At 44.6% G+C, this 26,384-nt stretch overlaps 1 protein-coding gene across 1 annotated transcript in view; it reads right to left on the bottom strand.

Moving 5' to 3' along the window:
* Positions 1–26,384, bottom strand: part of NSMAF (neutral sphingomyelinase activation associated factor) — a 61,934-nt gene that overhangs the window by 9,223 nt on the left and 26,327 nt on the right. The window contains exons 6-22 of the mRNA XM_061123352.1: positions 24,315–24,365; positions 21,403–21,474; positions 21,071–21,118; positions 20,915–20,967; positions 16,050–16,179; positions 13,340–13,411; positions 11,324–11,432; positions 9,071–9,247; positions 7,365–7,444; positions 6,743–6,833; positions 6,583–6,646; positions 5,285–5,336; positions 5,063–5,183; positions 4,188–4,319; positions 3,437–3,479; positions 2,725–2,888; positions 1,214–1,322 (exon numbers count right to left, since the gene is read on the bottom strand). Of these exons, the coding sequence (XP_060979335.1) occupies positions 1,214–1,322; positions 2,725–2,888; positions 3,437–3,479; positions 4,188–4,319; positions 5,063–5,183; positions 5,285–5,336; positions 6,583–6,646; positions 6,743–6,833; positions 7,365–7,444; positions 9,071–9,247; positions 11,324–11,432; positions 13,340–13,411; positions 16,050–16,179; positions 20,915–20,967; positions 21,071–21,118; positions 21,403–21,474; positions 24,315–24,365 (1,568 nt within the window). The remainder of the gene's footprint in view (positions 1–1,213; positions 1,323–2,724; positions 2,889–3,436; positions 3,480–4,187; positions 4,320–5,062; positions 5,184–5,284; positions 5,337–6,582; positions 6,647–6,742; positions 6,834–7,364; positions 7,445–9,070; positions 9,248–11,323; positions 11,433–13,339; positions 13,412–16,049; positions 16,180–20,914; positions 20,968–21,070; positions 21,119–21,402; positions 21,475–24,314; positions 24,366–26,384) is intronic.

Raw genomic sequence — 26,384 nt, forward strand, 5'->3', positions numbered from 1 at the left:
CTGTTTTCTTCACAGGCTGCCTGCTGGACCCATCCCACCTTCCACAAGGCATTAGCAAGTCATGGCTCAGCAATTCCTAATTCTGTTCCGGCAACGCCTATGACTGGAAAACACCCCCACTCATAGCTCTGAGGCCACCCTGTGCGAAGGCTGCCCCGTGTCAGCCCACTAGAGAACCAGTGACGCTCTATGACCACCACGGAAACACCTCCGTGCAGTCACTTCACTTGCTTGGTCACTTAGCATCTGTCCCATGATGACGCTGTTTTCTGGTCCTGAGAAGGGCTGGGACCCGGGACCCTCTGCCGCAATGCCGGCACCTGGACAAACGTCTCCTCCAACAACAAAATGCAAAGAAACTACAAAGGACTGAAAATAACTGTGTGCCTGGGCAGCTGGGGCAAATTATGAACAAGAAAATAGAAAAAGATAAAAAATCTGATGCCACTTCTGAACAGCTGGGAGCAAGGAATAAGGGGGAACCACAGGTTTCTTCGCAGGAGGCCATGCTCTCACTGGGGGCTGTGGATTGAACGGGGACAGGCCCGTTCAGTTCTACCCATGACCGGGTGCACATGGCGTCAAACGTCACACAGGCCGTCGGTGGCCCTGGAGCAGGACGTGGGGCCTCATCCCAGCCCGAGTTTTCTTCCCTGGAGCAGGACGGGTCAGCGAGGTCAGTGCTTCCCAACCTTCCCACCGAGTTCATCACCACCCCTGCAGACAGGGCCCTTGGACGCTCACAACCTCTCTGGGGCCAACGCAAGCCTGATTTGGGGGAGGGCGTTTAGAAAAACTTCTTATGAACTTTGCAACGCGCTCTCTCTCTCCACGTATGCACACATGTTTATCATTTTTAAAAAGGACACATTTTCCCAGATGATAACAGAAAGTGTGACACATGGGGAGATATATCCTGTTTCTCAAGAACTTCACACCATCAGACTCGAGGACCGTGAGCCTGTCTGAGGAGCACCCAACCACCTGCTATCAGCAGCTCCGTCTGCGTTCTAGAACGATCGATGGCCGAAACGACACAGCCACTTTCTCTGCCACACTGGCCCCAGGTGGCTGGTCCCTGTGACAGTGTAGGGGGATAAAAACCAACCGAGACAACTTTGAAAGACGACAGCCCCCCGTGACTCAGCTTAACCCGGCTTCACCCGAGGCCGAGACCCCACCATGAGCACGGCCAGTGCAGAGACGCTCTTACTCCTTGTGGATCCTGTGATGCTCCTGGGGCTCTAGCCGGGCGATGTTACTCCAGGCCAGGGTTCTGCTCTCTTCTGTCAGGTCCTCAAAAGACTCTTCGCCTGGAGAGACTGCATTAAATTGCAACTCAGTCAGTCAACTAAGCTTCTAACCTGCACTGGAGACAAGCGTCAGAGTCTTAAGAATTTCTATTAAAATCAAACAACGAAGAGAGCGAAACACCCACCAAAAAAGAACCACTTTGAAATGCACTTGTTAGATAGCTCCATGTTAGTCAAGGGAAAAAGAATATGGTGTATGATCTAAATAAAACATCATTTGAAGATTAAGAGGTGTCTTTGAATACTATAGTCTTTGTGCACTTTTAGCAATGTCTGCGGAGTTTTCACTCAACCCTGAAGCTGGGAACTTCAGGAAACACAGCACTAAATAACCATTTCCTTGTTAGTGATCTTTTCAAAAACCTGCCAGTTCCCTAACAACACTGCAGTGTTTTGGTTTTGGTTTTGAGCGGGAGAAAAAAAGAGATGAAACCAGCTATTACCACCCTCCTGGGCCAGACTAGCCAGGCCATTCCTCTGCTTCTGTTTTGAGAAGGGCTGGAACAATTTCCCTTTTGAGATAATCCCCGTGGATGGGTCTGGTGATTAAGCTGAGCATGGGTTCAAGGGCATCACGAGATAATCCCATGGTCTTCATGACTCAACCCGTGGAGCTTTCTCTCCTCGGGTCACAAGACTGCGGGCAGCTGGACCTCCAAGCCGAGCAAGTCCCAACTGTATGGCCTGAGGAGCCTGGATGTGCCGGGGACAGAATGTAGAACTGGAGATGACAAGCAGTCCAACCGCTCCACTCCCGAGGTCCACGCAGGGTCGGATTCCTGGGAGCCTGGGCGTCTGAGGCCGCTTTATGTGAAGTGTACAACGTGGATAACTGGATGAAGGGACTCATTCTTTCTTCCCTTTCTAGGTACCAGCCATGAGAACAGGGTCAAGTTCATTTCATCATCTGGCACAGATACCCTGTAAATGTCTGTCGAATAACTGAATAAAAAACCAGAATCGAATAAAAAGAGCACCCTGCACTGAAGATCTGTATGTGGGGGTGGAAAAACAGGGATGCTGGAAGTCATTCCTGGGACAGGGCTAGGTGACACTGTTAACAGCTGCCACAGCCAGGACAGATCAATACGAAAACACGGATGGCCAAGAATCAGAGACCAACTTGGAGAACAACAGAAAAGAAAGAACTTAACCGCAACAAATGCTGCCAGGTTGCATTAAATTACCAGAAACTAAAAGTGAGTCAATTTCCTTTACACAGTTAAAAATAAACAAAACAACAAAAAGAGGTCTGTTTGTAGGAGAAACTCAGTGAGACAGTAAAACAGAATCATCTCTAAGCTGTTCAGGGTTCATAACTCGTCTCTTCTCCAGAACCTTCAGAAAACAGCTTAATCAAGAAAGAGAGACAGAAGGTGCTCATGCTGTTTATTCTCTTTAGAAGACTTACCTGGACAATCTGCCGTGGAGGCACTGTAACTGGAGGGCTGGGACAAACTTTTAAACTTTGGGGTGATCCTTCGAGGGTGGGGTGTCACAAACAGCTGTCTGGGTGTCTGTCCAAACTCTAAGATCTGGGTGAGCATGGCGACCTTCTCGTCAGGATCCTCGATGCTTTAGGACAGAACACAAACCCTGTGGTGACCACTGGGGTCAAGCTCCCTGAGTGCAAGCATTTCAAATAATTCAGATCAACAGGAGAGAGACTGACCCTCAAATAGTAACAGCAACTATATGCTAGAACTGTCTAGACTGTATTGTTTGTTTGTTGTTTAGTTGCTAAGTCGTGTCTGACTCTCTGTGACCCCATGGACCTCTGTTGATGTGACCACCAGGATCCTCTGTCCATGGAATTCTCCAGGCAAGAATACTGGAGTGGGCAGCCATCCCCTCCTCCAGGGGATTTTCCCAACCCAGAGATGGAACCTGCATCTCCTGTGTTGGCTGGCGGGTTCTTTACCACTGAGTCACCAGGGAAGTTCCCTAGACCACATTACAGGTCTTTAATTTCTGAGGCTCAGTATTTTCTATAATGGTAAAAGCGGGCTATAGTTCACTGTAACATTCCCATGCCTTTATGTCCTCAGATAACTGCATTCATCATTTAGACACAGAGCTCATTTGCGGCTCAAGTAGAGAATTCCTTAAAGACACGTAAATACCTGTTCACGTCCACACCTCCTTCATACGTCAGCGGATGAAACACTGGAAATAGAGACACAAAAACACTGTTGAAAGCTGTGCTGTTTTCTTCCAATTCACGATGCTCAGAATTTTAAAAACAACAACTTTTAACTTGTTTTCCTAGAAACTGATTTTCACTTTGCAAAACAGCCTCATGCCACCCAGCCTGGGCCAACATCAATGAGGACTGTGAGGTTTTCTGAGCTGCAGTCTAACTGGCGGTGAGACACCCTGTTATCCGGGTGTGTGTCTCAGTCGGCACCTTCCGGGGTGAGCACAGAGGACCGTGTGTGGAGGACAAGCGAGGGGTCAGACCACCTCCCGCCCCCTGGGCCGAGGAGCCTGGAGGAGGCGAGACCTGACCGTGAAGAGGAGGGCTGCAGCCGGCTCCTGTCTGCTCAGTAACAGAGATGCCCCAGGGGCCGTGTGGGAGCTGTTCGATCCTATCCTGACTGAGCTTTAGCAGAAATTACTGAATGGGATGGAGCGGACATGCTGAAGGTAGGAGACTTTAGCACAGACCCCTTGGATCACAGAGAAGTGGGTGTTTTTAGACAAAAACACTTCCTCTTTCACCCAGGATTGAATGTGGGGTCTCTGAGCCAGGAGACCCCGTATGCTGAGACCAGATGCTTCAGTGAAACAAGCGGGGCTGTGCTGAGCCCATCGTGGGCGGTTTGCTTTTCTTTCTGTCAAATGCCGAATGGAGTTTCCGCGGCTGCTACACACCATTATGGGCTCCGACGGCATCCCGGCCCTGCTGCTTGTAGCCAAACACCAGGTCGATCCACTCGTGCAGGTGCTCGGACACATGTTCACTCTCCAGCGCAGCTCTGCTCTTCCGGAGAAAGTCCTCGGGACCTAGGAGGAAGCTGCCGTCAGAACACCCGGGGGCGCCACCTGACTTCCTCCCTTTCCTTCGTTTTTTGCTTTTGGCCAGGCTTGCGGGATCTAGTTCCCCAACCAGGAACTGAACCCCGACCCCCTGCATTGGGAGTTTGCAGTCTTAACCACTGGACCACCAGGGACACCTCTCCCATTCCTTCTGTCTATCTACATGTCGACAGACACTGGGGCTTCCCTGGCGGATTAGCAGTAATGAATCTGCCTGCCAATGCAGGACGCAGGTTCAATCCCTATGTCAGGAAGATCCCCTGGAGGAGGAAATGGCAACCCACTCCAGTATTCTTGCCTGGAGAATTCCATGGACAGAGGAGTCTGGTGGGCTACAGTCCATGGGGTCACAAAGAGTCAGACACGACTGAGCAACTAAGCATGCAGGCATATAGGCCAGGCTTCTGGGACAGGCCAGAGGGACATGTTCCTTAACGAGGCTCACCCAGCCACCTCCATCGTATAAAATAGAAATCTGAGGTGGATGGAGAGGCAAAAATCATTTTTACGTTTAGCTCTCTCAAGTACATAATAATGTTTTTACATCATAGTCTAACAGGATACTTACAGTTTGGAGTAAGATTTTTACCATTTCCTCTAGACAGAGAATTCTACTGTTGTTTTAAAAAATCTAAGCAACTAAACAATACTGAAATTGCACGACTAAGTGGAGAGTTTCTGAGATTCAACACTTCCCAGGTGGTACTCACTCCGTGCCCAAGGCGGGAGCTCTACGTCGTTAACCAGCTGCCCTCCTTGTCTCTTCCCCAAATCCAACTTCAGACTGTTGACTAAGAAGCTGACATCATCACCGTAGAATTCTGGGATCAGCTGAAAGTTTTGGGGAAGAAAGAAAAGAACAGCAGCAAATATTTTTTTAAAGCAGTTAGAAGCCACAAGCCCAGTGAATCATTAGCTTGGTAACTGCTTACCTCTTTAAAATCGGTTGCACCATCCAAACAGTTTTTCCAAGTTTCTGCAATACTAAATATGAAAAAAAAAACTGAACTGATTTTAAATCCAGGGTATGGAAATAGCAACAGCAGCACTTCTAGGTGCCAGGGCGCTATTCTACACTTTACCTAAGTCAGATCATTTCTTTTATTATTTCATAATTCCCAACATTCACAAGAGTGCCCCCCTCCCCTTTTACAGATAAGAAAACTCTGGGTCGACACAGGGGTGTAAGCGCAGGGTCAGGACATGGACCTGGCGGGGGACATCCGCAAGTCCAAGCTGGGAGCCTCCCCCACACGTGGCCTCATTGAAGGGCCACTCGGGGCAGGTGCTTAAACATGAAAAATGAGCACAACTATTTTAACAGCTCATTTCAAAAAGGGATTATAAATAGACATGTGCAGAGCTTAGAAAAAGCCCCAAGACACAGACCAAAAGATGAACAATGAGTTCTATCTCAGTGTGGTCAGAAGCCAAGTGAAGTTATTTTCTTCTTTATACTCTTTGTTTTTCATGGTAAGAAAATATTACTTTTGTAACTAAAAAATAAACACTCATGGAATTATGTTCAATTCACAGCAGGCTTATTTAGAATAATGAAATGTTGGAAACAGCCTAAATGTCCAACAACAAACAAACAGTTAAAATAAATTACGTCATACATTAGGAAGGGATACAGTCATTAAAAAAAAAAAACAATCACTGTTTTGCAGAACATCTAACAATATGGGAAAAATTTTAAGATCTAATACAAGGCTGCAAAAGGTAGGACAAAAAACTACTTAAGATATGTTCTCACATTTACACACACAACTACACAAAGCCTAAGAGGAACAGATACAACATTACTGAGTGTGTATGTCAGTCACTCAGTTGTGTTCCTCTCTTTGTGATCCCTTGGGCTGTAACTTAGCAGGTTCCTCTGTCCACTGAATTCTCCAGGCAAGAATACTGGAGTGGGTTGCCATTTCCTTCTCCAGGGGATCTTCCCAATCCACGGATCAAACCCAAGTCTCCCACACCGTGGACAGATTCTTTACCGTCTGAGCTACCTGGGAAATCCAACCATTTATGTATATATAGAAAACTAAAGTCTTTTAGATACTGGATAAAAGTTTAGGGAATAAACAGAAGTGTTTTTAAACTTAACACTATATATGTTTTCTTACATGTCTTTCCATTTTTGTTTGTATCTAGTTTTTCCAAGTAAACATACTGTGCGTGTATAAATGAGAAAGTTTAAAAAGCAGAAAGTGAGGCGCGGATGTCTAACCTGTTGAACATCCTGTCCGCGTTGTCGAACCTTCCATTCTGCAGGCACAGCATGTACTCTGGTGCTGGAGGGGGAGAAACCAGAGTTAATGAGCTCACGGAACCACCGCAGCGCCCACGTGCACATGCATGTCCCCGGGAGTGACGACCAAGCAGCTCACCGATCCGGACCAGGTAGAAGAGCACGTAGCCTGGGGAGGAGTAGTGGCTGCCGTACATGAACCTGGGCTCCGGCATCTCCTGGTAGCGGGCCTGCGGCACAAGGAGAGGCCTGTGAGGGCCGGCTGGGGAGGCAGTAACTGAGTCCGGAGAAAGCCTCTCAGGAAACCACGACCTGATCACATCCCAGCCCCTCGTTTCTCTCTTAAATAGGAAAAGGAGCAGATAAAAAGAGGGGGGGCACTGAAGAGACAGCACTCTTGCAACAAGCATCTTGGTTTTCTTGGCTGAGTGGTAACAGTGTCTGTTGGGGTGGGACTGAGAAGAAGAAATTTTACCTATCTTTTGTGTGATTCGCCAAAGGATAACTTTGTTGTGAAAATAAATTGGCAAACCTGTGATGAGCTCAGCTCCTACCCACGAACTGCAGGCAAACGCTAAGCAGCTGAGTTCCTGGGGGAAGGAAGGCAGAGGGCAGAGGCGGGGAAAGAGTACGCTCAGAACCTTTGGTCTCTTCAGATACACCTCCATCAAGTTTTGGGGAAATGAGTGACATGGAGCTGTAAAAACACAGGCCACGGCTCCTGGGTTGCTTAGAAACCAGGAATCCCCGGGTCCACGTACCAGCAGCCTCTCCAGACGCTCCTGGTTGAGGGCCCCTACTGGCTTACTGAGGTCCCGGAAAGTCTCTGGATTTGACAGATCTACAAAAGAAATAGATTGTCAAAAATTAATTAAAATGAAGGATGCAACTAGAGATGATCATACTAAATGAGGTAAGTCGGAAAGAAAAAGACAAATAGTGTATATTATATCACTCACATGTGGAATCTAAAATATGGCACAAATGAACCTATCTACAAAATAGAAACAGGCTCGCGGGCAGAGAACAGACTCGTGGTTGCCAAGGGGATGGTGGAGGCGAGAGGGATGAGCGGCTGCTGGGGGTTAGCAGATGCCAACTGCTACATTTAGAATGGAAAAACAACAAGCTCCTACTGTATAATGCAGGGAACTATATTCAAAATCCTGTGATAAACCACAATGGAAAAGAATATTAAAAAATACTGTCCGTATGTGTAAACTGAGGCACTTTGCCGTACGGCAGAGACGGGCACAACGCTGTGAACCAACTATAAATCAATAAAAAAAGGAAAGAAAACAGAAAGCCGACAAGCTTATACTTAATAGCATTACTCCCTGAACTGATTCACATGCACACATTTATTTCCAAATAATAAGCAGCTTTCTAAAAGCTGGGACAGGTCCATTAGAATTACAGTATTCCTGATGGTTATTTATATAGCTGTAAAGGTTAGAACTTTTTGAGTGTTTACTTAGCTACAGCCACTCAAGAATAAAATCTAATTTGAAAATGTTCAGAATATTGATTTTAAAAAAAGACCTACTGGTTAAGAAAAATTATATTCCAAGTAAAACGACAGCAAAAAGTAAACAAATTTCAAAAGCCATTATTCTATCAAAATTTACTTTTTAGGTTTGAATTACTGTGATTATCCTCTGATAATAGCATAATTGGAAAACTGGGGACCTGAAAATTATCAGATAAATAATATTCCTAGAAAATCTGTCACCTCTTTCAAGTAAAAGGGAGCAATCAATGAAGTGTCAAAAGTAATTTAATGTTCACAATATCTAATTTTAAGCCATTATAAAATAAAATTACAATGCAATCACAATAATTTTGGTAAAATAATTTGAGAGAAAGAAATAGACCACAAAGTTAAGTGGTTCTCTCTCAGTAATGTGATTATTGATGATTCTTATCTCCTTGAGGATTTCAGTACTTTCTAAGTGCTCTACATGAGTTTGAGTAAACTCTGGGAGTTGGTGATGGACAAGGAGGCCTGGCATGCTGCAGTCCATAGGGTCGGAGAGTCGGACACCACTGAGCGACTGAACTAAGTGCTCTATAATGAATAGTTATTACTTTTGATAATCACATTTTTGAATCTGAATTGAAAGATAATATGATAACCTGAGATGCGATTTTCCAGGTGAACTCTTCAGTATTCGAAAACAATACTTGTTGGTAATTATGGTAACACTGGCTAAAGATCACATGCATGTTTTCTGGGTATGGCTTTCAAGACGTATGTGAGTAGTTTCTTTAGGATTAAAAAAAATTCACAGACAGTAGCGAGAACATACAGAACACACGTAATTCATGTAACACGTATTATCCAGCATCATGGCCCAGAAACTGGCCACTAGAGGCACGAGATGGAACGGGTTCTACTCTGTTCACCAATCACGTGTCCTAGAATGGAGCGGGCTCTTTGCTCTGAAAGCCCGGCCCATGCACGCACCCAGCTCGGAGCTGCTGTAGTCGCCGATGACCCAGGGGAAGACGGGGTACTGCGAGAGGTCGCTGCAGCTGCGGTCGGCCAGCGAGTTCAGGTGCAGCAGGTACTGGTAGTTGGAGAGGAGGCCGCGCTGCCACTGCAGCGTGTAGCCCTCGGCCGTGCGCTCCGGCACGTGGTGCTCTGCGGGGACAGGGGGACGGGTCGGGTCACACCACGCTCAGCGCACGCCGGCCAGGGCCACTCAGCAAGGGATGGGCCTACAGGGGCTTGCGGTGTAGACCCTTCAACCCACTGTTGAAAAGCACATTTCAAAACAGAAAAGTAGGCTAATCTGTTTTCACAAAAGAGTTGTCTGGTCAAGGATGAGCATCTCTAAGATCCAGGAGGGAAAATGAAACATAGATATGAAACATCATATCTATGAGATATATGATAGAAAACATACTGTATCTATTAATATATAAAACATCATATCTGTGAGAGATATGACATAGACATATCACATCTATAAAATATAGGATATAAAACATCACATCTATTAAATAGATATGACATAAAGCAAATAAGAAAATATAGAGCAAATACATCAATATTACATGGCAATATACAATGTTTACTATATTTATCTGTAGTCTATAGTATATATTTACTAACAAAGAATCCTTCCCAACGTGCTTGAGTTTCAATGCCTTTAAGAAGCCATTACTATTTGAAAAAGCTCATTTCCTCCATTTCTTATGAAATCAAAACAAAACCATCTTTTCCTTCTCTTTTAGATCTGGAAGACAGGCACACAGCTGATTTGTCAATGACTATGTATTATTTACGCAAGTGAGGAATACGGAAAAGAACAGAAACTGCTGAAGGAGAAATCAGGTATCTGTCAGGAGGACGTGATTTCTCAAACTAGAAGGCCCAGAAAGACCACCCGGAAATAACCAGGAAAGAAGGAAACACAGGTTGTGTGACACCAGTGAGAACCTTCCTGCGAAATAAGCCCACTTTTCTACTATGTTTAGAAAATTTTGCTTTCAACTTTTTATTGGCAGCATCAAACAACTTTCCTGATTTGCTGATTCAATATTTATTCTTATATACTTTGCCAAGTTTCTTCTCTAACTAGCTACTGGGAAAGGGCTAAAAAAAAAAAATCAGAACACTTATCCTCTGATTTTCCATTCTTAAAACATCACAGAGAAAGTCTGAACAATCTCAGGAATAAACTCGGAAAGGACACTTCACAGAAGCAGACTTTCTAGACCATGGTGGGTTTAAGACTTTAGGACTCACTATGAGAGTTGAGTTTTGTGTTGCAATCTTGTTACACTTAGAAAAATGAAAAAATTAAACTGGGAGGCAGGAGATAACAGTAAACCTGTAGGAAAGCTGTAGTTATGGACGGAGTTAAGCTGAACAGCTTAATGTGAGAATAAGCAAATATGAACTTTAGTAAAGTTCACTTATAAACTTTAAAATATGTTCTTCAATGAAAACAAACGACTCCTCCTTGAGAGAAAATTTCTTTTCTAAGGGAATTAACTCACTACTTCATAAATGGGTTCACTGCACACTGGAACAGCAAACAAAACTGAGATGGTATTAATAAAATATCCAACATGTACTTAAACTCATCCCATTCTAGTCATCTGACAACTCTGAAAACAAAAATAACTTAATTCAACCATACAACTTATTATGTTTGTGCTCAAAAAGGAAAATACAGGTGTCCTCTCTGAAAAAGTGGGAAAATTCACATTTCCCATGGAAGACTGAGGAAGTGGAGTTAGAAGCAAACTGCGCTCCATGGTACCATAAGATGCATAGAAGGTTCACGCATTCCTTTTGTATCGTTTCCCAGCTTTGTGATTAAGACCACAATTAATGATCGCAAACACAACTGCACACCCCACTGTCTCACATGAAGAAACCCAGTCCTGGCATTCATAAACTAACATACGACAGGACTGGACATAGAAAATGACCACGTGTATTCTTTATAACCCATTCAACTTGCATGTCGTTAAGATACAGAAAAACATAAACACATTCACCAAGTTTTTAAAATACAGAATTTCAGGGAACTATAACCAAATTTCATTTATACCTCCCTTTGTTTCTAAAATGCCACTCTGCTAACGATGGTCACCGATGAGAACAGATAACTGGAACCCTGGAGAGGTGACAGTGGATACAGCAACTGTTCCACTGTGGAACCACCTCCACTTGAACAGACACAAGGACGGGTGAGCACCAAACCTAGATATGTAGCGATGTAAAAATAGAGGTCGTCTCGGTCTTGACGTTCATAGAACTTCAGGTAGATGTCGGAACACAGATCATCTTCTGTGCAAAACACTTCCAAGCCCTACAAACCCAGGGAGGACAGAACATATGGCACCTCAGTGTGAGTGACTCAAGTACAAAAGCCTTTCAATGCAACACCTGCATTTTTTATTTGTAGGTCTCGTATGCATATTCCCCAGCATTCATTTAATTTTTATAACATGAGAACAAGACATGTATTTCAGCTAAACTTTATAAAATCCTTTTTAGTGCTGAGTATTTTTATTGGTAATCACATTTGTGAATTTGTGCTGAATCAAAATTGGCAATTTGTGTCTTCACATATGTTCTTCAAACACAAATGATTAGCTTTCCTTTATAAATTCAATCATAATTCTGATTTTATATTTAGAACTCTCATGCATACTTTTTATACTTTTAAGTACATTTTTATGTGCCTCTAAATATATGTAGCATTTTTGTATATTAAAAAATATAAACTTTTTTGATTAGGTTTTTGTGATTTGTGTATATTGATATATACATGGTTGGTTTATGTTTTAACAACTATATAATATTTCATTGAATGAATATAATTCACTTTGTGTGCTCTGTAGTGTCCAATTCTTTGCGACCCCATGGACTGTAGCCCACCAGGCTCCTCTGTTAATGGAATTTTCCAGGCAAGAATGCTGGAATGGGTTGCCATTTCCTTTTCCAGGAGATCTTCCCGACCCAGGGATCAAACCTGTCTCTCCTTTATATCCTGCATTGGCAGACAGATTCTTTACCACAAGTGCCACATGGGAAACTGATAAATTACTTTAGTGATCCTCTTACTGATGAAAAGCTAAATTCAACCATAATTATGTCAATTTAACAAATTGATAATTGAACTCATTGAAATAGGAGCTTGCAACTATTCTTAAGAAAGCTGTTGAGCTGTATAGATGATGTGTTGGTGAGGCTGAGACAGGACAGTAACAGAAAGGATGAAAACAGAGCATTGTCCTAGGTTCAAATATAGGCTTTCACATTACTAGTTAACTCTTGGAGTCTCAATTTCTTTGAGACAGGGTATCATGTAACCTCAGAGCGGCTGTGCTGGTGAGTGGGTACTGTACATAAACTGCCCAGTACACACCAAGTACTTAATCAATGCCAATTTCTTCTCTCCTTATGACTGTATTTCTGTATTTTTAACAGCATCTGTTTCCCTAATCCTCTGTTGGTACTGAAAATGGAGAATCACCTTCTATGTAAGAGAGGCAAGAAAATAGTTAAATTTCATAAAGATAAAACACCAAAAGAAGCTGCTTCAGTATCCACAATGCTTTTGTAATGCTACCAACTCACTGGTTAATCTTCAAAGGAAAACAAATCCGTTGGTATTGACATCAAATGACAAGCCCTTGGAGTCACACCTCTGTGGGGACTGGTTTCTATTATAAGTGTGTGACTCACAGGAGGGTAGACTGGGGCTTAGCCAGAGGCAGGGCAGGCAGGACAGCCTTGGTGGTTGAAATGGTTATCTTATCTCAACAAATGGCTTCTCCCTCTCACCAGGCCTGGAGGCAGAAGTAGTCTAGTTCACAGTGACTATGCTATAGTTCCACTGAGGGCTGATGCTCTAAGAGCTTCTGAGCTCTGCCTGGAGACCTTGCTGGGCTGTAGGAGGGTGGCAGCAAGGAGCCCTGGGACCCGTTCTGCACAAACCCAGAGCCCCGAGCACGTGGGAGGGGAAACCAAGGGCGTTCGAGCCGTCTTACTCTGGGAGCCAAGAACATGTTCCCTGCAGCCCTCCCACCTCCCCAAAGAGCTGCTCCTTTAAAAGCAGCCAGCTCACCCAGAAGAAGGAGCTGTGAGACTCAGAGCCCATCTGCTTACAACACAACAAGCCTGCACCTTCCAGAGTGGCCCCGGGTGCTTTAAGTCAATGAACCACTGACCAACCTGAAGACGAGACGCCCATCCTCCAGGGGAACTCACCAGAGGCATGAGGCCGTGTCTCCTCTTGTAAATGCGGCGGATGTCCTGGAGCATTATCTGGACCACGGGTTTCTTTAAAAGTAGAGAGAGAGAGGATGAGCTAGTTGGATGGCATCACCAACTCAATGGACGTGAGTCTGAGCAAACTCTGGGAGACGGTGAAGGACAGGGAAACCTGCCGCGCTGCAGTCCATGGGGTCACAGAGAGTCAGATACCACTGAGCAACTGAACAACAAAAGAGAGACGAACCGCAACATTCTGACACTATTAGAAGATGCCCTTCAGTATCAGAAAGGCAAAGATGAGCCCATCTTAACTTCCCAACAGGTCACAAGTGAACAGCTAGAAAGGGGGCTCTTGGGACAGGGCACACCCCACTCTGTGCCAGCCTGCCCTTTCCACTAGCTCTGTGACCATGGACATGGCCCTCTACTCACCCCGCCTTGGTACTCAACTTCTCAGAATGATAATGCACGCATCTTTAAGATTCTTTTTTTTTTTTTTTTTTGATGTGGGCCATTTTTAAAGTCTTTATTGAATTTGTTACAATACTGCTTCTGTGTTACATTTCAGTTTTTTGGCCGCGAGGCATATGGGACCTTTCAGCTCCTGGACCAGAGAGCGAATCCGTACCCCCTGCATTGGAAGCTGGAGTCTCAACCACTGGACCACCAGGGGATCCCCAGGCATCTGCCTTTCAGGTTTTTGGAAAGTTGCTGAGTGATAAAAAGCATTAAGGGATTAGTGTACACAACCTCACAGGAATTTTGCTTTTATAGACCTATAGGTTGCTCAGAAACTAATATGCATCTTTTTTAGAGTCCTGTCTTTTATCTCCTTAAACTACAGTGTTGTTCAGTCGTTAAGCCGTGACTGACTCTTTGCGACCCCATGGGCTGTAGCCTGCCAAGCATCTTTGTCCAAGGGATTTCCCAGGCAAGAATACTGGAGGGGGTTGCCATTTCTTCCTTCAGGGGCTCCTTCTGACCCAGGGATCGAACCCGTGTTTCCTGCACTTGCAGGCGGGTTGTTTACAACTGAGCCACCAGGGAAGCCCAAACCTCAGTGTAATAAAGCTCATAAACTATAGTATAAACCAGAGCCTCTAGACTTTATGAGGAGGGAAATTTTCTTGCTTCTTTGGAGCCTTGAAATGCTAGTAAAAGAGGAACAAGGTTACAAAAGGCTACAGGTCCACCCTCCTCCCCACATGAGAGGGAGGAGGAGCCCACAGAGGCGGGGTATGCAGCTGTGGAAGCTGCCCCCAGCCCAGACACCTGGGACCCTGAAGCTATGGCACATACTCAGATATTTCTGCAGAAGTACCGACTCAAGCCACAGCAACTGCGGTGGCCCATACAATTTATCACAGCACAGAGTGTGGGGGTACAAGGCCAGCCGTTCCTGTGTCCACTGGAGGGCCCGGCGGGTGAGCTGCACCACCTGGTGGACAGGCTCATTATAGCACCACGTAGAAAAGGGCTTCCCTGCAGGCTCAGACCGTAAAGAATCTGCCTGCAATGCAGGAGGCCTGGGTTCAATCCCTGGGTTGGGAAGATCGCCTAGAGGAGGGCATGGCAACCCACTCCAGTATTCTTGCCTAGAGAATCCCCACAGTGGGCTACAGTCCATGGGGTTGCAAAGAGTTGGACATGACTGACTAAGCACAGCAGAGAGAAGGATATATTTGCGTTTCAGTGACACGTTGGGGGGGTGGGGGAAGGGGTATGTTCAGTTGCATCTGACTCTGCAACCCCGTGGACTGTAGCCCACAAGGCTCCTCTGTCCATGGGAATTCTCAAGGCAAGAATATGGAGTGGGTTGCCATTTCCTTCTCCAGGGGATCTTCCTGAAACAGGGATGGAAACTGTGTCTATTGCATCTCCTGCATTAGCAGGTGGATTCTTTACCTCTAGCAACACCAGGGAAGCACATACAATGACTGACCAACTGGGAGAACTTCTTCCATGGCAGAAAACACTCCTGTTCTTAAAGCTGCTGGCCAAAAGGACCAACCGCACGAGCAGAGTGTTGGGATTTCTGCTCTTTCAATGAACTGCTCTGAAAAGGGGCCAGATCTAGATAAAGCCTCTAATCTTAACAAGTCTTAGAGTAGAAATCTGAGTCTCTACTGTCTGGCCAAGTGAGTCTAAAGGCATCGTGGAAGAGAAGCCTGCTTCCAGCATCATCCCTGCAACCGCCCAGTGACAGCATCTCACACACACCTCTGCGCCGGGCTGGAGAGGACCACTTCCTACCACTTCTCTGGGCAGGCCTCAGACCTACTGATTGTGTTTATAATTAAGGAATAACAAGAAATATGACTCGGGTGAACAGATAAGCAGGTATGAAGGAAACATCCATTTTCCTTAACCTCAGTAGATTTCACTGCTTGCTTGCAGAAGTGCTTCCAGGTAGAAAGGTATAAACCTCTAAAGACCCTTTACTAAAATCGGAAGGGGCGGGGTTTCTTCTCGCATCGCTGAGAGCAAGTGACCCCGAAGTCACAGAAAACAAGTTAGGGGAGCTCAAATGTCAAGGTCACATGGGGAGCCTGTTAAACACCAGATGCTGGATGAGGAGGGGGCGGCCATTCTGACTCTCACCAAAATGTGAGAACACAGTAAGGTCAAGTTCAGGGGCTGAAAAGTTCACCGAAGACAAAAACTGCCATGCAAAGGAGCTCTTGCTGGCCCACAGTTCGCTTACCGGGTACCCGTTGAGAGGCTGGAAATACAGGGTGGTGTCAGTGACGCAGGCGTGGCCAGGGTTTGTCACCAGAGGTGTCACCATTTCTGCTTTGCATTCCATGTGCAGCTTTTCAGAAACACTTTGGAATCTGAAAATACGTTTTCCAGCAAAAGCAAGAAAAATCAGAAATCAATCTACTTTCTAGACTTAACTTTATCTGAGGGAGCTCCAGGGTGATGCAGAACAGGTATCTAAACACAACACTTAATGTAAGAAAAGTGGTGGTGCAAGCTAGTCACCTAAATAAAACTGCCTTTCTTTTAATGGGTACAATGGGACTTGATTTTGAAAAAGCAGATGAGGTTATGTATCACAGAAGAGAAGACAGGCAAGTAAAAAACTTGTCAAACAGGCACAAGAAGAAACAGACAACCTAAGGAGTCATGTTGAGTAAATAAATTGAATAAGGCCTGTATGTCTTTACCAATAAATTCTACTAAAAATTTAAGGAAGATATACAATCCTGCACAAATTCTTTTGGCAAATAGAGACTAAAGGGGCATTTCTAAACTATGGCGAGCATAACCCTGATAGCAAAACCTCACGAATACACCAAGATTTACAAAGCAATATCAATAACCTCAGATATGCAGATGACACCACCCTTACGGCAGAAAGTGAAGAGGAACTAAAAAGCCTCTTGATGAAAGTGAAAGAGGAGACTGAAAAAGTTGGCTTAATGCTCAACATTCAGAAAACTAAGACCATGGCATCTGGTCCCATCACCTCATGGGAAATAGATGGGGAAACAGTGTCAGACTTTATTTTTTTGGGCTCCAAAATCACCGCAGATGGTGATTGCAACCATGAAATTAAAAGACGCTTACTCCTTAGAAGGAAAGTCATGACCAACCCAGATAGCATATTAAAAAGCAGAGACATTACTTTGCCAACAAAGGTCCATCTAGTCAAGGCTATGGTTTTTCCAGTGGTCATGTGTGGATGTGAGAGTTGGACTGTGAAGAAAGCTGAGCGCCGAAGAATTGATGCTTTTGAACTGTGGTGTTGGAGAAGACTCTTGAGAGTCCCTTGGACTGCAAGGAGATCCAACCAGTCCATCCTAAAGGAGATCAGTCCTGGGTGTTCATTGGAAGGACAGATGCTGAAGCTGAAACTCCAATACTTTGGCCACCTCATGTGAAGAGTTGACTCATTGGAAAAGGCCCTGATGCTGGGAGGAATTGGGGGCAGGAGGAGAAGGGGACAACAGAGGATGAGATGGCTGGATGGCATCACCGACTTGATGGACATGAGTTTGAGTAAACTCTGGGAGTTGGTGATGGTCAGGGAGGCCTGGCGTGCTGTGATTCATGGGGTCACAAAGAGTCGGACACGACTGAGCGACTGAACTGAACTGATCCATCAACAGAGATGTAAAATCCTTTACAGCCACAACTACTGAGCCCATGTGCTGCCACTACTGAAGCTCGTGTACCCTGGAGCCTGCCCGAGCTTCACAACAAGGCAAGCCGCCGCAGCGAGAAGCCGCGCACCGAGATGAAGAGTAGACCCCGCTCGTCACAACCAGAGAAAGCCTGCGCACAGCAAAAAAGCCCTGGCACAGCCAGAAGTAAAAGGTGATTTTATAAAGTCCTCTATGAAATACTAGCAAAGAAAATCCAGTAATATGTAAACATAAAAAGCAATACATCATAAGCAAGTTGGATTTATCCCACGAGTACAAGGTTGTTTTAACAATGAAAAACCAATCAACATAATTCATACTGTCAACAGAATGAAAGAAAAAAGATGATTCCAATAAATGCACAAGAAGCAGTTCACAAAATTCTACATTCATTTTTGAAAATACTCTCAGCAAACCACGAATAATAAGAAACTTCCTCATTCCTTAAAGAGCATCTATGAAAAACCTACAGCAGGCATGCTGGCACCATTCTTTCATTGTGAAACATTAAACCTCTTTCCTGTAATACCAAGAACAAGGCACGAATGTCTGCTCTCACCACATCTATTAATCAAACTGTGCAATGAGGCAAGCAGCAGAAATAAAAGCCTTAAAAATGTCTGTGAAACTGTCCTTATTCACAGATTAAATAATAATGGACAGATGAAACACTATAGAATCTACAACCCCCACTCCCCCAAAACAGATGGCTTTACCAGCAAATTCTCTTAACATTTTAAAAGTATAGTATATACTATAGCATAGTATAGTATGCATGGTATATATAGTATAGTATAGTATATAGTATAAGACTCACACATCTCACAAAAAGGTAGCAATAAAACAGAGTATTACAAACTAATGTCACTTATACACATAAGCTTCTAGCCAATGCCAACTAACAAGTAAATTTTGAATTTGGAAAAGCCACAGGATACATGGTCATTGTTTAAAAAAAAACTATTTTCTATAAACCGTTAAGAAATAATTGGAAAATAAAATTTTGATAGCATCAAAAAAAATCCAGGATTATGCTCAAAAGACAGCAGCATCCACACACTATAATATAAACATATAATATATGTGTTACATATAACATATATATATAACATGTTATATATAAACATATAACAGTGTGGGGAACTGGATGAGGAGAAAGAACTCTTTGTACTGTCTTTACATCTTTCAACCTAAAATTAATCCAAAATATTTTAAAGAGGACATTTTGGGGTATAAATGGGGAAATCTGAATATGGAGCTATAAACTCCAGCTATAAACTATACAGACTATTGATACTTGAGTATCATAACAGTATGGAGGGATGGCAGAGATCTTCCTATAACAGAGAAATGCTGAAGTAGTTACGGGTGAAGTGTGAGGAAGTCTCGCAGTGTCATTTTAAATTGCTCAGGAAAAAGTTATATTCATATTTTAAATATATCACACAAACATACATATGCACATCAGCTATACATGTATACCTATTTATATAACATATAGACATACATGTGTTACTTCTGTACACACATACAGCAAGCAAGAGCATGAGCATGCAAGAACCAATGCAAATTAAGCAAAATGTTGACAAATTAATACCTGGTGACTCACAGGGAATCTGTGTTCACTATTACTTTTGCAACTTGTGAGGATTTGAAATTTTTCAGAATGAACAGTAGGGAAAAAAATATACTTCAATAAAAAAAGTATTTCCTTGGAAGTATGATGAAAACTTATTTAGCAAAAGTTTATTTCCTTTCTTTTAGAGGAATTATATAATCCTGCAATATTTCACTTTATGTTGTAAAAAACTTCTTCCCGCAATTCTTCAGCCTAACACTTTGGAGACTGGATAAGTTAAAACTTTGATGGTGAACCATTTTTAAAATTAATGTCATGCTGAAGCTCAGGATTAAAGTCTAAATTGCTACTTAGAAAAATTATCCATTCTAAGTAGGTCAAAAGAAGCTAATTCTTATTATATAATTCTTATTATTTTCCTTCCTAAAATGGAAGCTATACTTGCCCCTCTGCAATGCATTTAACTGGTACATCCTACAAATACAAAAATGAAAAGTAATGCTATCTATGTGAAACAGAGAGAGAACAAACATAACCATCGAAAACACATTCTTGGCCAGATGGCTTTACCAGCAAACTCTCTAACATTTTTAAATGAAGTGTAAGGCTCACAAATCTCACAAAGGTAGCACTAAAACAGAATATTACAAACTAATCTCATTTATACACATAAGCTTTCAGCCAAAGCCAACACGTAATAATCTATTCAACCAATATGTTCTACTTTGTCCTAAGCTTCAAGGATACAGCAAAACACAAAAATCTGAAGTAAAAATGACATCTCATGACTAAAGACCGCAATAATCCATATCTAAGATTTTATACCCGTTAGACAATCTATACATATATATTAAGTTAATGGAATTGAACAAAGTTTAGCAAGGTTGCTAAAAACAAAATGAATACACAAAAATATGCTTCATTCTACTTGTCAACAATAAAGAGAAAATGACATATTTTAGGATACCATCTAAAACACCACTAAAATATGAAGTACTTGGAATAAATCTAGCACAAGAGAAGACCTTTACAAAGAGAATTGTAAAAAAGACACTAAGGAAGACTTAAACAGAGTTTCACTGCAATCGGAGTCAAAATCCCAGTAGGCTTTTCTTCTATGGAACTTGACAAGCTGATTCTAACTTTACACAGAATGTGTAAGACCAAGAACGCTGAAGACCTAAGTTAGAAAGGAAATGCCGTGCCAGATACTAAGACTTAACAGTGATTAACACAGTGGTACTGCAGACGGAGACACAGACAAATAGCCCAAGTCTACTTAACAGAAGGAAATCTACTTAAAATACGGGAAGCAACAGATCAGAGAACAGGTTAATGTGAAAGTAGAGTTACTTGCAGAAAATATACTGGATCCTTAGAAAAGTGAATACTTTACTCTCTGGAGGAGTTTCAAACAGACAAGTGATGTAAACAAGTAAGTTCTTTAAAAAGAAAGTATTTTAAAAGCACATTAGAAGAGTAGAGAGAAAGGGACTGCAGAAGGAAGACTCGAGAGTGTAGGGGTGACGAGTTAAATGCTGTCACAGCAATCTCAGCAGAGGGGGCTGGTGGCCTACATGGAAGCAGTAACGTGTGAAAGGACAGACGCTCACAGACTGGGAGGTTCTGGTGGGGGGGGCACCACTGCCCAGGCCTTCAAGAGGCCAGGAGCCTCTGGGCTTTGAGCTGGCATTGAGGCTGGGGCCATTGCCCCAGGTCAGCAGCTTTGGGGCGAGGCAGACGCCAGCACCCATCATCGATGGCGGACATGCTGAATGAGGCCTGAGATGACGACACTGCTGCTTTCACCACCAGGAATCCAAATCATGGAAAACTTACCTGTTTTTGTCAAATGATGTCCTAGCCAATCGGGACTGCAAGATAGCTGTTATCTGTTAAGACAGAATCATTTTAAAAACATGGCTGTAAGTATCTGTAAGTGACACATCAATGCAGGTTCATTCACAACAAAGACACAGGTCTTTAGAAACTCACCATGGCAGTTTGGTCCCCCAGTTTATCCAGACAGGATGCTCTATGAAGCTACGAGTACAGAAATATACATGGATTTATTTCTCTCTCTGATGATAAGAAGATAGTTCCTTAGAAGCAATGAAACACAACTACCATTCTGTTACTCGGTAACAGCTAAGAGCCATTCCAAAACATCTATGGCTTCTTCCTAACGTAGAGTTTTCAAGTTCAACACCTTCAAGTAAATCTGATTCAGATTTATAGAAGAGGTTATGGTTTTGGTGAGATGTATGAATATGAAATTCTTTTTTAAAAAGTTTGCCAGTGAATGTCTGAGAAGAGCGCTGACTTACCTGAAGCAGGGTCTCCACAACATCTTCCACTTTCCCTGAAACATCCAGCTCGAAGACATACTCCATCATGCCCTGAAAAAGAGGAAGATGAACTGAACCAGAGGAGAACAAGCACATGAGGACCTATCACTTTAAGAATATTTGCAACCCCTGCTGATGTGTGCAGGGAACTCCCTCGGCCCACCTGGGAGATTTACTTCTATATTTACTCTTTCCTTCCTTCCACTGACTTTGGACTTAGTTTGCTCCTTTTTCTAGTTCCTTGAGGTATCTAGTTAGGTTTTTAAGTTTGAGATCTTTCTCTTTTCTTAAGGTAAGTGTTTAACACTCTAAACTTCCTTCTTAGGATTGCTTTTGCAGCATCCCAGGAGTTTAGGTGTGTTTTCATTTTGATCATCTTGAAGTATTTTTAAATATCCCTTTTTATTTATTCTTTGACACACTGTTTGCACAAGAAGGTTGTTTAATTTCCACATACGTACGAATCTTCCTGCTGCTATGGATTTCTGGTTTCACTCCATGGTGGTTGTTAAAGATACTTGGACTGACATCAGTCTTATTAGATTTATTGACTGGTTTTGTGACCTGATGTGTGATCTGTCCTGGAGAATGTCCCCTGTGCACGTGAGAAGGGCATGTCCTACTGTCATTGGGCAGGATGTTCTGCACATGTCTATGAAGCCCATCTGGTTAGAGTACTGGTTGAGTCCTGTTTCCCAAATGACCTGCTGCATGGATGATCTCTGCCTATTATTGAAGGTGGAGCATGGACGTCTCCTCTGTTCCATGCATCTGAACCCTTCAGTCTCTCCCTTCAGTCCTGTCAGTGCCGGCTTCACACAGGTGCTCTGAGGCTGGGTGAGTGTGTGTTGTGATGGTTACTTTTTATGTGTCACAAGCTGTGCTCCTCTCTTCCCCACGAGGGTGAGTCCGCTGGGCTGCATCTGCCTGTGTCTCTGGTTCAAAGTCCCCTGGAACACTGCACAAGCCCGGCTCTTTCCTGTTTGGGGGGGAGGGTCCCCAGACATCTAGAGCAGTATGGGTCCTGTCAGAGCTCCAGGACAGGTGAGAAGATGGGAACTGGGCATTCCCTCCAATCGCGTGCACTGTGCCAGGGGAGGACTATGGTGAGAGGATGCTCCTATGTTCCTGCACCTTCAGTGTGGCTCACTTCACGCTCACCTGGGCACAGGGCGCTCTGAACTGGTATCTGGATTTCTTACAAAGGGAACTCATCCATGTACTACTTCTGAATCAGTCTCCCCATCAGAGGAATGAGGGTCTTCCCAGTCTATCATCTCTCATCACCATTGTCTATGTCATCATTCCCTCCCTTAAACCTGAGAATCCTCTGGTGTCCTAATTCACAGTGGAACAAAAGAGCTTTTCTTTGCTTCAGAAAACCTGACCCACTTCCTTTGACGTCGTTTTTCAGCAGATTTGTACTTCGAGTGGGCGTCAGGAGAACCTCTGCAGTGAGGGTGCAATGACCAGGGGCTCTCAGCTCGGAGGGGGGTGGTCCTGCCACCCCTGCAGGGCATTTGTCAACGTGTGGAGGCGCCACACAACAGGGGACAGTGCGGGGTGGGGGGCACTCAGCGGGTGGAGCATCCTGTAACATAAGGGACAGCCCTCACAGTGAAGAAGCGTCCTTCCCGGATGCCGACAGCGCCGCCTGTGGTAACAAGGCCTCAGGACTCACTGCTCCTGACTGACCGGTGTGCACAGATGCTTCCTGCACATAAACCCTGGAGGTGGCTGCTGGTGGCCAGGGTGTCCCAGCTGCTGCCAAGGACTCGCAGGCCAGGCCGGCCTGTGACCAGGACTGCCATCCCGCCTGCAGGATCTGCTCAGAGGAGGGGCTTTTCCCAATTCAGAGGAGTCATGACAGGAGCACTAGGCCCACCTCTAGGTCCTGTAAGGTCTCTGCTAGGAGTTACCCCTCGACTACATGCTAAGCTGCAGCATGGGTCTGTGCTCAGGATCCTCCGTCCATGGGATTCTCCAGGCAAGAATATTGGAGTGGGTTGCCATTTCCTCCTTCATGGGATCTTCCTCGCCCAGGGATGGAACCCCGGCAGGCAGGTTCTTTACCACTGAGCCACTTGGGAAGTCACAGCATTAAGTAAAGTACAGAGTGGTTGGATGTGATGTCTAGTTACGAGTCCTGTGATCCTGGTCCTTCAGAGCTTCTACCCAATTGGGAGAACTTATACACTTATTACTGAGCTCTTAAATAAGGGTATTTTATAACCTATAAATATTTCTGTAACATTTAAAAGAAGTCCTCAGCAATACCCAGTAAATATGATGCATCTTCTGATTTTGACTTTTAACCTAATAATTTAAGCCTTTCCCCCCACTAATAGACCCACTTATTTTTAAGTTAAAAAGTTAACTGAAATCTTTTGAAATGAAGTCTGTGGCTCCCTTGGATAATTTTGTTATAACTTCTAAGTACCAAGCCTTTCAGTTCAGTTCAGTTGCTCAGTCGTGTCCGACTCTTTGAGACCCCATGAATCGCAGCACGCCAGGCCTCCCTGTCCATCACCAAGTCCCAGAGTTGACTCAAACTCATGCCCATCGAGTCGTGATGCCTTCCAGCCATCTCATCCTCTGTCGTCCCCTTCTCCTCCTGCCCTCAATCCCTCCCAGCATCAGGGTCTTATCCAATGAGTCAACTCTTTGCATGAGGTGGCCAAAGTATTGGAGTTTCAGCTTCAGCATGAGTCCTTCCAATGAACACCCAGGACTGATCTCCTTTAGGATGGACTGATTGGATCTCCTTGCAGTCCAAGCCTTTAAATACCTGTTATCATTATACTGCATCAAAGAAGTTAACACAGACACAGAACCTTATTGCTCAAAATCACTATGGAAATTGTTGGGGATGAAGGAAGAACCTTACTTACCCTTTCTATTTTATACGGTGCAACAATGTTGTGTTCTTTAATGAAATACACCTGAAAAAGACAAATCAATACTTGTGAAATAATTAAATGTTGTCAGTGATGAGCTGATGGATGTTATGAATCAAATTTAAATCATTGTTATTTAATCTCTATTTCCAAAATCACTTGCATTAATATTAGTATGGCTTAAAGTTCTGATGTTAAAATAACAAACATTAAATTGAAAAGAGATTCATCAAGGAAACAAGGTAGCAAGCACTGTAGGATCGATACGATGTCTAAGATGGCTTGTCAATGTCATCACTTGTGCCCAGTAACCAGACAGGTGAAGGATGCTAACCTAAGTGCTCATTGTCTAAGAAATGATTAAGACAGTCACCGTGGTATGAAATCCATTCATCAACGTAAAGAAACCACTCTTCTCTAGAGGTGCAGTTTTCATATGCACCAGGCCACTTGTCCTCACATGGGACATTAGCAACCACGTTATCTCACACCCGCACACACACCCCAGAGCATCAGCCTCCTAGCACATGCGCCCTAATCCTGCCCTCCCTCCAGTTATGACAGAAAGTTTGCCTCCCCCACATCTGTCACTGGTTCAAAAACGTAGCTCCTATGATCACACGATGCACTTTTACCCATTTAAAACAAACTATAGATAAAAAAAACTGCTCCTTTGGTCTCACATCCTTTTACACCTTTTCTGTTCCTTTCAGTGGCAAAACTCTTTGCCAGAGCTGATGTACTTTCCAGGGTCCAAATCAGGTTTTCCTCTGATCCGTGTTACTGTAGCCATTCCTGACGAGGTCAGCGAGGACGCACAAGGTCACTGTTCTCAGGACTTGGATTCTGTCTCAGATGCGACACAGCCGGGGGCTCTTCATGGAGCAGGTTTCTAGCCGGCTGCCCAGCACCTGCTCCAGGATCTCCTGACCTCACCAGCTGCTTCCTCCACCTTCCCTGGGCACCTGCTTTCCTCCCAACCTCTCGTGTCCAAGGGCGGCAGGGCCTCAGTTCCCAGAAACCTCACCTAGCCCCGGGCCTACCAAGTGTCTGCAAACGGTGGCTCCTCAACCTGTCATTCCAGGCCCAGCCTCCTCCCGAAGCGCAGAGGCCTCTAGACATCAGCGGCTCCTCCTCCAGGTCACGGTCTATACAAAGCCTGCTCCCACATCACCACTAACCCAGCAGCACCTCGGTCAGGTTCTCTTCAGAGCACCCCGGACACCGGCCGCTCTCACCCTTCTGCAGCCGCCAGCCCGGGCCACACACCTAAGTCAGCACCCCGAGACGCTCGCCTGGTGCCCCCTGCTGTCCCAGGCGCTGGAGAGACCCACAGACAGAGACAAATCAGCCCGGGGCGTCCGCCACTGCTGCACTAAAGCAGCTCGTGCATGCCTTCTCACGTTCTGGCCTCTGTCCTGGTTCACCTTCCTCATGGCGTCTGTCTCTGCCTGACGTCAGAGAAGACATCTACTCGCTGTCTGCTGCCCCACTGAGAGGGAAAGTTCCTGGAGAGAGGGGCTTCAGATATTTTGTTCTCTTTGTCTCCCTCCTCTCTCGGGCTTCCCTGGTGGCTCTGAGGGTAAAGCATCTGCCTGCAATGCGGGAGAACTGGGTTCAATCCCCAGGTCGGGAAGATCCCCTGGAGAAGGAAAGAGCAACCCACTCCAATACACTTGCCTGGAAAATTCCATGGACGGAGGAGCCTGGCGGGCTGCAGCCCACGGGACCACACATGACTGAGCAACTTCACTTCTATCTCTAAAGCCTGGACTGTGACACTGACAGGATGCATGAAGAAAGTGGAAAGTGTTGGTCGCTCAGTCCTGTCTGATTCTTTATGACCCCATGGACTGTAACCTCCCAGGTTCCTATGTCCATGGAATTTTCCAGACAAGAATACTCGAGTGGGTTGGATGCCCTTCTCTTGGGGATATTCCCGACCCTGGGACTAAACCCAGGTCTTCTGCATTGCAGGCAGATTCTTTACCGTCTGAGTCACTGGGGAAGCCCAGGATGCCTGAGTACTATTATTCACACACACACACACACACCCCCTCCCTT

This window comes from Dama dama, chromosome 21, assembly GCF_033118175.1.
Source record: "Dama dama isolate Ldn47 chromosome 21, ASM3311817v1, whole genome shotgun sequence".
Lineage (NCBI taxonomy): Eukaryota > Metazoa > Chordata > Mammalia > Artiodactyla > Cervidae > Dama > Dama dama.